Consider the following 15,548-nt stretch of genomic DNA (forward strand, 5'->3'; position numbering starts at 1 on the left):
AGCCTGGCCACTCTCCAAGCCTGATAAAGGTCAGTAATCTTGAAAGACTGTGGGAGAGGAAAGACTTTGCTGGAGAGGAATTCACTGTAAATTAAATAAAAGGAGTTTATCGGGACAAGGACTCGGTTTCGCACTGCTGGGGAAGCCTAGGTCAGAACATAACTCTTGCAGTTCCTATAGATAGAATCTTCTAAAATTGAAAGCATCTTTCAGGCTCTATAGCATCAGTGCAAATAAATCCAAAAAAGCCAATTCAGTCCAGAGCTGCATCCATAAGAGGATGGGCTCATGATCACGGGACTTTATCACTTTATAATGCCGTGACAAGACCATAGTTGGAATCTTATGGCCAATTCTGGTCACTGCAATACAAAAAAAAAAAAAAAGATGTTGAGACTCTTGAAAGAGTGCAGAGAAGAGCAACAAAGTTGATTAGTGGCCTGGAGAGGCTCAAGTGCGTGATGAACAATTGAGGGGACTAGATATGCCCAGCCTACGGAAGAGAAGGATTAGCAAGGACGTGTCCTTCCAGGACTTGTGAGGCTGTCACAGACAAGAAATCAACTTATTCTCCAAAGCACCAGAAGGCAAGACAAGAAGCAATGGGTGGAAGATCATTAAAGACAGATCCAACCTAGAAATAAGGAGAAATTTCCTGACCGTGAGAACAATTAATCAGTGGAAAAACTTGCCTCCAGAAATTGTGGGTGCTCCATCACTGGAGTCTTTCAAAAATAACAGAGTTGGATGGGACCTTGGAGGTCTTCTACTCAACTCCCTGCTCAAACAGGAAACCCTATTCCATTTCAAATGACTGTCCAATCTCTTCTTAAAAACGTCCACTGATGGAGCACCCACAACTTCTGGAGGCAAAAAGTTCCACTGATTGTTATCACTGTCAGAAAATTTCTCTTTATTTCTAGATTGGTTCTTCCTTCTGGTGCTGTGGAGAAGAGCTTGACTCCCTCTTCTTTGGGGCAGCCCCTCAGATATTGGAAGACTGCTATCATTTCACCCCCAGTCCTTCTTTTCATTAAACTAGACAAACCCAGTTTCTGCAACCAGTCTTCATATGTTTTAGCCTCAGCTATTTTTCTGGACGCAGTGGCTCAGTGGCTAAGACGCTGAGCTTGTTGATCAGAAAGGTTGGCAGTTCAGCAGTTCGAATCCCTAGCGCTGCGTAACGGAGTGAGCTCCCGTTACTTGTCCCAGCTTCTGCCAACCTAGCAGTAAAAAATGCAAGTAGAAAAATAGGAACAACCTTTGGGGGGAAGGTAACAGCGTCCCATGCGCCTTCGGCGTTTAGTCATGCCGGCCACATGACCACGGAGATCTCTTTGGACAGCGCTGGCTCTTCGGCTTTGAAACAGAGATGAGCACCGCCCCCTAGAGTCAGGAACGACTAGCAAGGGGAACCTTTACTTTTATTTTTCCAGAATGGTATAGGATCTCTTGCTGGAGCTGAGGTTGGACTAGAAGACCACCAAGGTCCCTTTCAATACTATTATTCTATGTTTCTACTAACTCCAAATTGCTTCGTTTTCTGAGATTAGCCAAGTTAAGTTCGATATCTAGCTGCAATAAACTCCCTTATTCAAGACAAACCACAAGTATCTTCCACACCTTGAATTTAATGACTGTATGCCATACTTGGTGCCACCTGTAGCTCTGATCACCAGGTGCTACGCAAAAGCTACAAAAATAAAGATAGTGCAAGACCAGCAAATGTTGTTTTATTTAATATATTTAAGACATGTTTAATATACTTCGTGAGGATCAAAAAAGAAAACACATACTTCAGAGCAAAGAGGGAAAAAGTTCACCGCCTAGATTTGGGGGTGGGTGGGCTGGGAGGAAATAAAATTCAAATAAAGTGCAATAGCACCACCTTGTGGCCAAGATTAAAAACTTCATCCTTTTCCTACACACACGTTTTCAGAATAAGGAATATTTTCAAGCTAATGAATGGAGTGAGTTTTGCCTGATCTAAGACCACCTGAAATTAATACCATCTCCAAAGCTTTTCCTCATAATGCAATTAATGATTTGCCACTGTATCGTGCCAAGGATTGAGGTTCCCAAAATCTTTTAGTTTTGATTTGCAAAATAACTTCAGAGCAAGGTGATTCTCCTCCTAATCTATGCTGAGCCAGCCCTGGCATTTTTAATAGATAAAGGTTCCCCTCGCACATAGTCATTCCCTACTCTAGGTGCTCATCTCCGTTTCAAAGCCGAAGAGCCAGCGCTGTCCGAAGACGTCTCTGTGGTCATGTGGCCAGCATGACTAAATGCCGAAGGCGCACAAAACGCTGTTCCCTTCCTACCAAAGGTGGTCCCTATTTTTCTACTTGTATTTCTTACGTGCTTTCGAACTACTAGGTTGGCAGAAGTTGGGACAAGTAACGGGAGCTCACTCCATTACGCAGCGCTAGGGATTCGAACTGCTGAACTGCCAACCTTCTGATCGACAAGCTCAGCATCTTAGCCACTGAACTGTAGTTCCATCCTAATACGTTTTAGGTTAATTACCCAACTAGTGGCTTATTTTACTTTAAATTACTTAAACTACATGGCACTGGCAAGGTTTGCACTCATGCCGTTTGGCTGATTAGCAGACTTGGTGAACTTGCAAAAGCCCTGTGAGCTCAGTTTAAAAGAGCATGAATTACAAAGGTTTCATTACGTTGAATTCCAGATACATTTGCATTCTTTTCCCCCCCTTTTTGGAGATTCACAAAAGCTTACTAATCCACTGTCCTCTGCCCCCCAGATCAGAAATGTTAATTCTTCCTACAAATTACTGTAGAAAGTTAGTACCCACTCCTCTTTCTAGAAGAATGAAACGTTTTAGGAAATATTTAAAAGGCAGAATATTGCATTTCTGCTAAAAAAGAGAAATCTTAAGGGAGACAGAAACTCAGAGCTGCAGCTCCCTGTCCCCACTAGATCTTTTGTGCCCATTGAAGAGGACTGGGGCAGCCTGTCTACCACATTGCAAAATCACCTGGGGACAATGCATCATCCTCCAGGCTTCAACCAAACCTATATCAGACAAACTCCTAGTAGGGAATGTCTGACTACAGTCAATAGAACATATGTTCTTGCACAGGAACAGGAAGCTCAAGGGCAAGTCCCAAGAGAAGGTATAAATACCCCCCCCTCTCTCCCTCTCTCTCTCTCCCTCCCTCCCTCTCTCTCTGCCATGTGGTCAGCTGCACCAGGACCAGAGGTGGTATTCTGACAGTTCGGACCAGTTTGCCTGAACTGGTAGTGGAAATCGCCAGTGGGCCCACCCACCTACCTTGGTTCTATGCCCTCCCATTAGGCACGTTTTCAAGCCAAAGTGCATGCACGGATGAATGCATGCACACTCACATTTGCGAACCAGTAGAGAAGGTAAGTGAATACCACTCCTGACCAGGACCATGTGATTGATAGTTCTTCTCCATTAAAACATCTTTTCAATCAGCCTCCATATTTCCAGTGTTTATCTCCCTGCTTGGAACTGAACCAGATGGATATTTCTTCCAACAGTACTTAATGGGTTGGCTGATTTTTGCTAAACAATCAGGATAGGTCTTAGAAGACTAATCGAGCCCTAGACTCACTTCTGTCAACGGTTATCTAATTCTTCCCAGAACAAATTACCCACCCAATGATCCTAAATTATCTTCCTTAATGGGGGAGAAAAGGACAGGGTGGGAGATTAAGAGAGAAAATTGATTTGACACACTGGATTCAACTCTAAGTACCAACACTCTATGAGCCGCGATGGTGCAGTGGTTAGAGTGCAGTACTGCAGGCTACTTCTGCTGCCTGCCGGCTGCCTGAAATTTGGCAGTTCGAATATCACCAGGCTCAAGGTTGACTCAGCCTTCCATCCTTCCAAGGTGGGTAAAATGAGGACCCAGATTGTTTGGGGGCAATAGGCTGACTCTGTAGACCACTTAGAGAGGGCTGTAAAAGCACTATGAAGCAGTATATGTTTAAATGCTATGGCTAATGCTATTACTAATCTCTCCAGCCAAAGGTGGTATTTGCCAGTTCTCCAAACTACTCAAAATTTCCACTACCAGTTCTCCAGAACCTGCCAGGACCTGCTGAATTTCACCCCTATTCTGGATGCTTTTCAAGACCAGCTGCGTGTTGAGCGTGTTGCAATGGTCAAGACGGGAGTTGACTAGGACATAAATGATCTTATGGTCATCCTAAGAAAAATGCAATGCGTGTACAACATTGTCTCATTCACACTTTATAATGGCTCTGTTAAACAGGTCATTTCAATGGAACCTGTGTCAGAACAGCAAGGCGTAGAAAAATGTAGAGCATTGATTCTCAAGAATCACTCAAGATATATGGACTTTGACTCCCAGAATTCCTCACTTAGATTGGCTGGGGAATTCTGGGAGTTGAAGTCCACATATCTTGAGTGATTCTTGAGAATCACTGCTCTACATTTTCCTTCGCCTTGCTGTTCTGACAGTCAATCACTGGGGAATTCTGGGAGTTGAAGTCCACATCTCTTCAAATTGCCATGGAGGAGAAACAGTGGGCAGAGTCCTCTAAATATGCCAATCGATGAAGAAATATTCACTGGAGATTTCCTAACTTGCTACCCGATCCTCAGATTTTGTGTGTTTTCTCTTCCTTCTGCTGTTTACAAAAATTAGGACGTTGTCCTCAAGTGCTTCGCAACACCCTCTCCAGCTGGTTCTTCTCTGCTCGTTCTCTTCTTCAATTTTTTTGGTTCTTCAGCTTTCAACTCAACTTGAAGTTCATTGCTCTGAGAAGGAAGGTCTGGGGCCCCTCTACGGTCACCAAGATGTGCCATGGGTTTGTCTGGCAGTGCTCCAAGATGTGGGATACAGCCAAGACTCTTAAAACAGAAGCAGAATAACAGGAGAACTATCAGAATAACTTACAGAACAGCTAACCAAATAACCGACAAAATAACATAGTTGGAAGTGACCTTGGAGATCTTCTAATCCAGGGGTGTCAAACTCAAGGTCCGAGGGCCGGATGCGGTGCACAGGGTGCTTAGATCTGGCCCATGGGGCCACCCTGGAAACAGCAAAGGACTGGCCTGCATAGCTTCTGGGACTAAAAACGGAGCTCAGGAAGGAGCTCCATTTTCGCTGGCAGAGTTACAGGAGGCCATTGCAGCCCAAAACGGAACTCACAAGGGCCGTGTGCAACCCTCCCAAGCTCCATTTTCGCTGTCAGAGGGTTGCAAGAGGCTGCCGCAGCCTAAAACAGAGCTCAGGAGCCCGTTTTCACTGGCAGAGCCATCACAGGTGCCCCCGTCATGTGTGACGTCAAGCTGGCCGTGCCCCTCTCTCCCTCCCCCACCCTGATGTTAAACACAACCCTGATGCAGCCCTCAATGAAATCGAGTATGACACCTCTGTCCTAACACCCCAACTCCCCGCTCAAGCAGGAGATCTGTACATTAGAAGTCATGGACACAAATAATAGGAAAAAGTCCAACTGATGATTATTTTAATCCATGCAGCGCATGGTCTGGATGGGGCGGGGCACAAGAGATAGTGGTCTTCATGAAGTTATCAAAAAAAAATCCAATGCAATCCTAGGCTGTATCAATGGAGGGATAGTTTGAAAATCACGTGAAGTATTTATTAGCACCACTTTATAAGGTTTTGGTAAGATCATATTTGGAATATTATGGCAAATTCTGGTCACTGCAATACAAAAAAAAAGATGTTGAGACTCTGGAAAGAGTGCAGAGAAGAGCAACAAAGTTGATTAGTGGCCTGGAGAGGCTCAAGTGCGTGATGAACAATTGAGGGGAATAGATATGCCCAGCCTACGGAAGAGAAGGATTAGCAAGGACGTGTCCTTCCAGGACTTGTGAGGCTGTCACAGACAAGGAATCAACTTATTCTCCAAAACACCAGAAGGCAAGAGAAGTGGGAAGCTAACCGAGCATCGGTTAAAGGGACTAGGCATGCCAGTCTAACAAAGAGAAGGCACAGGGGTGACATAATAGGAGCCGAGGTGGCGGAGTGGTTAGGGTGCAGTACTGCAGGCCACTTCAGCTGACTGTTATCTGCAGTTCGGCGGTTCAAATCTCACCGGCTCAAGGTTGACTCAGCCTTCCATCCTTCCGAGGTGGGTGAAATGAGGACCCAGACTGTGGGGGCAATCTGCTGACGCAATTTGCTAAAAATCTGTAAACCACTTAGAGAGGGCTGAAAGCCCTATGAAGTGGTATATAAGTCTAATAAATAAATAAATAAATAAATAATAGCTATTTTTACATGATACTTGAGGGGCCATCACGTAGAAGATGGGGTCAACCTATTCTCCAAAGCACCCGAGAGCAGGACAAGAAGTAACAGGTGAAAGAATATGAAAGAGAGAACCAACCTAGAACTAAGGAAAAACTTCCTAACCATTAGAACAATCAACCAGTGGAACAACTTGCCTCTAGAAGTTGTGGGCCCTCTATCTCTGGAGGTTTTTGCAAGGAAAGATTGGACAGCCATTTGTCCAGAGTGGTATAAGGCCATGAGAGCGAACCTATAGCACGCTTGGCACAGGTGGCACACAGAGCCCACTCTGTGGGCACATGCGACATCACCAGTTGCGCTTCCAGATTCCATCGCGCGCATGCGTATCGGACAGCTGCTCTCTTCCAGGTTCTGGCACTCCCAGTGTGCGTGTGCTCCAGTTTTGGCACTCAGTGATGAAAAGTTTAACCATCACTGGTATAAGGTCTCCTGACTGAGCCAGAGGTGGTATTCTGTCGGTTCGGAGCGGTTCGCCCCAACCGGTAGCGGAAATCGTGGGTGGCCCCACCCACCCGCCCCGGATCTATGGCATCCTATTCAGGCCCCCTTTTTTAGCCAAAGTGCATCCACGGAAGGCTGAGTGCATGCACGGACGTGGATGAACTCACATTTGCAAACCAGTAGGGAAGGTAAGTGAATATCACCCCTTGCTTGACCAGAGGGTTGGACTAGAAGACCTCTAAGGTCCCTTCCAACTCTGTTATTCTATATTCTGTATACCAGTTTGAGGAGAGGCATCTCTAAAGGATTTTTCCGTTCTATTCCCAACTTCAGCATAGGACAGTGCTTCATAGGCAGGCCTCACCTCAGTAAAATACCCAAATACCTGGTCCAAAGGTGCTTTTTCAGGCGGCAACTGGACTTTGTTTTTTCTTCTGAAGAAGTTTTGCTTCTCATCCAAGAAGCTTCCTCAGCCCTTTTGCTGATTGAGAGCACCTTTGGGACAACCATGACCTGGATGACTGAGCAACTCTACAGATCCAGCTGTCAGGCCTGCAGCCATCTTTTCTTTTGGGTCTTTGGCCTGCCAGACTTTCTATTATTCTGCTATGCATTTTCTATTGTGGGAAGGGGGGAGGGGGGACTGTACGGAGTTAGATGATATGTAGTCATAGCAAAATTCTTTCTAGAAAGACAAGATCATCCTTTGTCTCTGCACCTGAATTGCCCAAAGCCTCAGCAAGATTCAACCTGGCCTCATGGGAGTCTGACAACCAATCAGAATACATTTCTTACACAGGAACAGGAAGCTCCAAGTTATAAATCTATCTGTCAGGCCTGCATCCATCTTTTCTTTTGGACCTCAGGCCTGCCACACTTTCTATTATTCTGCTATACATTTTCTATTGTGGGAAAACGGGAGGGGGGATTGTACAGAGTTAGATGCTATGTAGCCATAACAAAATTCTTTCTAGAAAGCCAAGGTCATCCTTTGTCTCTGCACCTCTGCATCTGACCGGAATTGGATGGGTGGAACTGCCAGCATGGCAGTGGGAGGTTGGACCATGTGATGAACTAGTGGGTGTGGGGGCAAGATCTTGAACTGAGGAAAACCGGGAAGCTTTCAGATTCGGGTTTTCCCAGATGTGCCAACATAATAATAATTGGAACTTTGAGCAACACTTTGCCTTGGATTCTGATTTACTTTTGGATGGTCTTTGGAACCCTGACACCAAATACATTTCTTTGCCAAAGTTTGTGTATGTCTGAATGGAAACAGAGATAGATCCTATCCTACCTGGGCAGACATTTTACGCTTGCATGGAGTTCATGGAAATATTTTTATTTTACTTATTGATATATTCTTCTTTTAATGACCCTATAATCCCTTGTGGGGTGAAGCCTGGGCAACTGAATGAAGCTGAGTGCTTACTGACCGGATGTCCTTTCTGTCACCAGTACGGAGTTATATTCAGCAGATATGTTCTCATTGTGCCCAGAGAGAGAAATAGCTGCCTCTACCTAGGATTGAACTCACAGTCCCCTGACTGTGAGGCGAGAGCTCCACAGCACCACTCATTTTTTTTATTTATTGATATATCAAATGTATACACCTACTCATCTCAGTAAACAAGTGACTCTGAGTGGCATACAGCAAAGCTAAAAAAATTAATAAATTCCAATAATAATAATTTTAAATTTTAAAAAAACCATTTGGAACTAGAAAAAAGCCAAGGCTAAGAAATAGAAATAGCATAAGAAAATCTGCCATGAAAGTGACACCAAAGATGTTTTGCAACTGACCAAGTCTAGCATTTAGTGAAAAGCAGAAAGCAAACATATTGTCAGTGTTCCAAGTATCATGCAGAATTAAATCAGAGTCCAAGGCAAAACGATCCTTAAAGTTCCAATTTAATAAGTCAGACACTTTAGCACATCTGTGGAAATCCCAATTCTGAAAACTTCCTGGGATTCCACCCAGTTGAAAGTTCATGATCTTATCCCCACATCCATAAATCCATCACATGGTCCAATCTTCTTCGGCCACGCTTCCGGTCAGGTGCAGAGGTGCAGAGACAAAAGATGACCTTGGACTTCTGGAAAAGAATGACAACACATTCCACAATTCTACTCCTTTCTATTCCCCCCTCCCAACTACTACACTAATGAAACAGCATAATGAAATAATAGAAAGTGTGGCAGGCCAAAGATCCTAAAAGGAACATAACTACAGGCCTGACATATATATCATAATATTGGGTGGTGTTTAGAGAACCATGCCTAAAATCCATCTATAGTTCCTTGGTCTTGATAAAAAGAGCAGTTTTAACTGCAACAGATATTTTCACCCAATCTTGACTAATCTAAGCACCCAGGAGGCATCTGTTCATCATCCTTCCAACTCTGGTCCAATAGTCTGAAACACAGATTACACAAATACCAATTTTATCAACTCACTGTATTTATCCGGCCTTCCTCGACTTCATCGTCTTGATCCTTTGGCATGGGAGAACTTCGATCAGCATCTGGAAGAGACACTGTCAGAGTTTGTTGCAGCAATCACATCCAGAAACCACACACAGGTAACTGATTCAGCAGGATTCATTAACTTCTCCTTATATATAATATAACACATGAAGTAAATATACAATACCAAAGGCAGGTTCTTCCAATGTGGTAGAGAGTACAAGCAAACACAGGCAGAGGAGAGAACAGTTTTAGTTTCACTTCAGAGCAGCAGACTAGTTTTGAGTACAGCACAGACTCAGAGTTATAGAGCTAAGCTACACCCTGGCTCCTAGCTGTCTCTTTGTTGCTCACATAGCAAATACTGTTTCTGTTCCAAACTGACCCAGTTGCTATGCCTTTTCATTGGCTGGCTTTGTTGCCATGTCTCTGCCAAGTCATGAATTCTCATACTCTGACAGATATTCCTTGTCAGTAGCTCTGGGAAGGTACCTCGTAACTTTGAACAGTTGCTAAGAACTGTTCAGAATTACTGCTGTTCTCCTACCTGCTTAAGGCTTCAATCTCGGCCAAACTGCAACACTCACTGCAACAAGAAATCCAGATTCTAAATCAAGTCATTTAGGATCAGGGTGTCAACTCCCAGCATTGTCATAGTGAGAGAAGGGGGCAGGGAGTGCATTTCTCGCATACTGTCAGCTGAAGTCGGATCTCAGATTACTGCAGCAGGCTTGGGAGGGGTGCAACTCATAGGGGAATGTGATTTATGACATAGACTGAGGGGAGGAAAGTAACAGGGGTATCAGCTATAAATCAAACAAAGCGTAGAGCTGACTCCGAAAATATCTTGCCTATGATGCTCCTAATAAATGACTAGTTTTGTATTGAAACTTGACTCGATACTCATGAATCAACTAGGGCATTTTTAGAAAACCTTACACAGCGTGGATAAAAATCAATGATTTTTTATTTAAATAAATAAAAGGATTTTTTAAAAAATTGAATGATTTTTAATCAATTTTTTTTACTAAAATGCTTTGGGAGTAAAAATCTATCTAAAGTTAGTTTTCTATTTAAGATACATTAATAATTTCATTTATTCAGCATGAAATGGAGCTTATTATGTAGCATGAGGCTGTATACTAGGCAAAAATACACACGTGTTTGGAAAAGATGATACAACAATATATTGACTTGAAACCTGAAATATTCCTGTTGGGGATTTTACCAGAAACCTATGGTAAAGAAAATGTATATCTGATTACCCATGTAATAACAGCAGCTAGCATTATATTTGCACAAAACTGGAAAAGGTGAAGAGATTCCTACAGAGGAGAATGTGATTAGAAGAATATTAGAATGTGCAGAAATGGACAGATTAATACTGGCAATTAAAGAGAAAGAACAAACTAATCATCATACTACATGGGAATCATGTTATCGATGGTTAGAGAATAAATATAGGAATTAGAAGTAAAAGTAGTTGTGTAAAATATAGAAAATGTATTAATAGAGTCAACATAGTTAGGAGACTTAAATAAATCAAGAAGAGGATTTTTATAGTATTAGGCATTTAAGGTATCTGTACTAAGCTAGGAATACATTAAACATCACACAAAATATTTGTTCCCAGATGACACACTGTTTAATGGAAGATGGAATGTTTATATTGAAATAAAATAAAAATTTCAGCAGGTCAGAGGAGGACAGAGATGACAGTTGCTCTTTAAAAATTATGATTTAAATTGAGTTGATTTATTTATTTTTCTAATATTTTTATTTGCAAACATGTAAAATACGCACACACAAAACTTAAGACGTACACCACATTTACACAATACAATATGAACAGGAGCTTCCTGTTCTTTCTAATAGCAATTATCAATTGATACTGCTCACCTTATATTATTTCCCCTTCTTTTATATTTCATTTGGATTTCACCATTCTTAACCCTCTTATTTTACTCATAACTATTATTTTTGAGTTTTGTTATATTCCTTCATTGATTCTTGTTTCTTTCCTCCATCCACCTATACCATTTATCCCATATCTGGTAGAATTCTGATTCTTCTTTTCCTTGGATTTCTTTAGTTAGTTTGTCCATTTCAGCGCAATCCATAACCTTTCTTATTGTTTCATCTTCGCTTGGAATTAATTTGTTTTTCCATTTCTGGGCAAAGGCAACCCTTGTCGCTGTAATTAAATACTGGATTTCTTTTTTGTATCTTGCTGACATTATTCGTAATAAAAAAACTTCAGGTTATTGCCTCCAGCCAATTTTTGATCTTTTTCCAAAGAATTTTAGCCTCCTCACAGGTCCGCCATAAATGGTAATATGTTCCGTGTATTGATTCGCATTTCCAACATTTTGGGGAGGTATTTGTTAAGATTTTAGCTAGCCTTGTTGGTGCCAGGTGCTATCTGTAAAACATTTTGTACTGGTTTTCCTTGTATGCAACTGTGTCATTTTTAAGTTTGTTCCCCCCAATTTTTCCCATTTGTCTAATTTAATATTATAGCCAAAGTTCTGTGCCCATTTTATCATTTGTTCTTTCACAATTTCCTCTTCCATTTTATACTTCAGGAGGAATTTATATATTCTCCCTATCATCTTTCTATCTGAGCTTTGAATAATTTTATCCAATTCGTGGGGTTCTGTTTCTAATCGAGCCTGTTTCACTAGTGATTGAAATCATCATTTAAATCGACTTGATTTAAATCAAATCCACCCTGTTTACGATTGCAAGCTGCAGACATTTCTCCTGGCCAGCTGTAGACATCTGCCACTAGATGACACTAGTGGTGCAAGATAATATCCTGCATTTACATTAAGGGGTGTGGGGTAAGGGGAAGGTTTTCAAACAGCATAAAGAATAGTGTTTCCATCCCATAATATGCAATCAGAACGGCTTGGGCATGGAGTTGTAGTTGCTCTGATCTCCTCCGAGATGCAAAGCAGCTCTCTTTTTGGTTTCTCTTGAGAAATTTTATGAAGTTTCAGCAAACGATAAATACTAAAAAAGCAGAAAGAGAAGAGTTAGCAAGAGCAGATTTCTAGTTCCATGGAAGTATCCAACAAGATCAACTAACTATTGACATGGCCAGCAGCAAGATATGGGTTTTATGTGTGCGTGTGTGTCTTTTTAATCTCTTCCCTTGTATTATTGCTGTTGCTTTTTTTAATGGGTTTCTTGATCCAACAGCAAATGATTTTGTCAGAAGGCAAAAAGGGAAATGGTAAAAGATTTAAAATAAAATAAATGCAATCCAAAATGGGAAGATTCTAAGGCAGGGGTGGGACACTATGGCCCCCTTTGTAACCTGTGGACTTCAACTCCCAGAATTCCTGAGCGACTCATGTTTAAGAATTCTGGGAGTTGAAATCCAGAGGTCATCAAGGTGTCATAGTTGCTCACCTCTGATCTAAAGAAATCCCACAGGAGATCCACTCTGGGAAATCCACTGACTCTATAACAGATTAAAAACGGAATTATCTGAATATGTCAGAAAGATATCAGACTCAAAAGACAACCTGTGATTAATACATTTAATAAATTAATAAATTGATTTATAATTAATAGATTTAATACATTAATAACAGAGAGGTCCAGTTTGGTACAGTGATTAAAAACAGGTCTCAGTGTTCCAAGCAATAAAACCATACCAAGCAAAACAACGAGGTAGATGAATTCCTCAAAGAATAGCTTTATTGGATATATCATATTGGCACAGATCTGGTGAAAAACGACTCTGAAGGTTTCCGCAGTTTTCGCCTAATTAAAAGTAAACGTTTTCCCTCAACCCCAAACAATCAGTCACATGGTCCAATCAAGGCACTGTCTGATGGTGGTGACATCACTCCTCCTTCCTCCGCCCAAGAGAACGTCCTTGGTTCTCAACAGAAAGTATTTTATTTTGGCTACAAAAACTCCAACTATGTCTAATCCCCCCTCCCAATCCCTCAGCTCCATAGTGGCAGCACTGAGGCTCCAAAATGGCTTCAGCCAAGCCAGCTTCAGGGTTGACAGCAGGAGTTACATTTGCCAAGACTGACTCTAAAAACGGGCAATACCTTCGTCCAGGAACAAAGAGCATCTGTGAAGTTTGCAAGGGCAAGTAGACCTCGCAGCTACGACAGTGATGGAAAAAAGGAACTTTGCAAACAATCTTCACATTTAGGAGCTTTGCAGGTCTGTAAAGCCAAGGAAAGCTGAAGTCTGATCCAAAACACAGGTGCCGTTTCACATAGCAACTGTTCTGCTTAATAACCAAATGGCCATTCCCAACTGGGGTCACTCAACAGGAACTACATTTAAACTGATTCTTAGATAGATGTTTTACCCTTGGTGTTCTGACCTAGGCTTCCCAAGATCATGAAGCAGACTCCTTGTCCTGATAAAACCTCTTTTATTTAGTTTCAAGTGAATTCCTCTCCAGCAAAGACCTGGCCAATAGTCTTTCAATAGATTTCACAACTACAGACCTTTATCAGGCTTGGAGAGCTGCCAGGCTGATATCTTCCAAATGCCACTCTGTAGCAGATAATACTTGGCAAGAAGTCAGGAATAGATCTTCACCCTAATGAATTGAACAAATTGTCTTCTGCAAACTCCACTCCCCTTTCACTCCTCTTTATTCCCTCTGGGAGGGGCCATTCACTATCCACCTGTGGCTTTAGTCCTGAGTCGACCCTTGTTCTTTAACTGTTCCCTTCTCCTGACAGCTCTGCACATGCGCATACTGGGAACAGGCTCCAGCTGTTCTTCTGCCCTACTGATCTCCGACTCCGAAGGCAGCTGATAACTGTCGGATGGCACTGACTCCATCTCTGCCTCTGACACAGAGCCCTCATCGGAGCCTTCACCAGACTCCAGGACTGGCCCATGTTCCTCCCCAACCTCCTCACTATCAGAGTCTGCCACCAGCTCTACTGGCCACTGGTGGGCCACAACACTTGGGAAGGTAGTAAATGCAAGACTTGGTAGCTAAAGTTACTTTTTCATCACCGTCGTAACTGCAAGCAATCACTAAACAAGGTAGTCACTAAGTGAGGATTCTTCGATTCTCTTTCTCCTTGCAAAAAGGACCAGAATCTGGTTAGAGAGACAGATATGCAGCTACAGTAGTGCAAAAACACATCTGCCAATTTCCTAAAAAGTGATTTATTGCTCAAATGCTCTCAAGGAGACCCTCTGCCGTTTTTATATTCAATTGTGAAGGATAGAAATGAACAGGTGTATCAAATATCACGGTTCTTCAACTCACTTTTTGGCAAGCTTTGTTCCAGCTGGATTTTTAGCCAGATGTTAACACGCTGGGTCCAGTCCCCAGGTGCTTCCACTTCCCACAGCCGAGACTGCTCCTTTGGGTAGGTCTCCAAGAACTTTTGACAAACTAAATAGGGAAGACAAAGAACAGGAAAAGTAATGATGTACTGTCATACCTCGGTATTCGACTGTTTCAAAACTCATCAATTTCGGTATTTGAAGCATTTCGAAGCAGAAATCTCGTCCCGACGCTCGTCTTTCTCCTGGTAGTTGGTATACAAGGAAGAAGACAGCTGCCTTGTGAATCACTATTTCTTTGAGCTGCAGTAAAGTAAGTCACATGGTTTTCTCAGTACCAGCCGGTTTTGGTTTTCATTGCATTTTCCAGAACTAATTATTTAAAACTATGTAACGCCACCAACAATGCTGCTGCCCTACAAAGAAACCTCAACTTTGTGTCAGAATGGCCAGACAATTGGCAACTCCAAATCTCAACCAACAAACGCTCTGTCCTACACATTGGCAATAAAAACCAGACCACCAAATACAAGTTGGGTGGAAACGACCTCGTAGACGACACTCACTCTGTCACGGACCTTGGAGTACTCATCTCAAATGATCTAAGTGCCAGAGCTCACTGTAAGAGCATTGCCAAAAAGGCATTAAGAGTTGTTAACCTAATTTTGCGAAGCTTCTTCTCTGGCAACATAGTATTGCTAACTAGGGCATACAAAACCTTTGCCAGACCAATTCTCGAATGCAGCTCGTCTGCCTGGAATCCACACTGTCTATCGGACATTAATATGATTGAGCGGGTCCAGAGTTATTTCATGAGACTAGTACTCTACTCCTCTGCTCACGATAGAATCCCTTATGCTACCAGGCTCAAAATTTTGGCCTTGGACAATCTGGAACTGCGCCGCCTGTGGTCGGACCTAAGTGTAGTACACAAAATTGTCCGCTACAATCAGTGGTGGGATTCAGCGGGTTCACACCAGTTCGGGAGAACCGGTTGTTATCTTTCTGGGCAGTTTGGTGAACTGGTTGTTGGAAGAAATCATT

General features: G+C 42.4%; 1 protein-coding gene across 4 annotated transcripts in view; it reads right to left on the reverse strand.

Annotated features, from left to right (window-relative positions):
- Nucleotides 1–4,452: 4,452 nt before the first annotated feature.
- FAM169B (family with sequence similarity 169 member B) overlaps nucleotides 4,453–15,548 on the reverse strand; it is a 55,258-nt gene continuing 44,162 nt past the window's right edge. For 2 of the 4 annotated variants that reach the window (XM_032233391.1, XM_032233388.1), the window contains 3 exons: nucleotides 14,485–14,613; nucleotides 9,210–9,289; nucleotides 4,453–4,876 (listed from right to left, as the gene is read on the reverse strand). In XM_032233391.1, coding sequence (XP_032089282.1) covers nucleotides 4,667–4,876; nucleotides 9,210–9,289; nucleotides 14,485–14,613 — 419 coding nt within the window. In that variant the 3' untranslated portion in view covers nucleotides 4,453–4,666. Of the gene's footprint in view, nucleotides 4,877–9,209; nucleotides 9,290–11,799; nucleotides 12,234–14,484; nucleotides 14,614–15,548 lie in introns of those variants that run through there. The other 2 variants (XM_032233390.1, XM_032233392.1) reach the window with 2 other exon arrangements.

Source organism: Thamnophis elegans, chromosome 16 (genome assembly GCF_009769535.1).
Source record: "Thamnophis elegans isolate rThaEle1 chromosome 16, rThaEle1.pri, whole genome shotgun sequence".
Classification (NCBI taxonomy): Eukaryota; Metazoa; Chordata; class Lepidosauria; order Squamata; family Colubridae; genus Thamnophis; species Thamnophis elegans.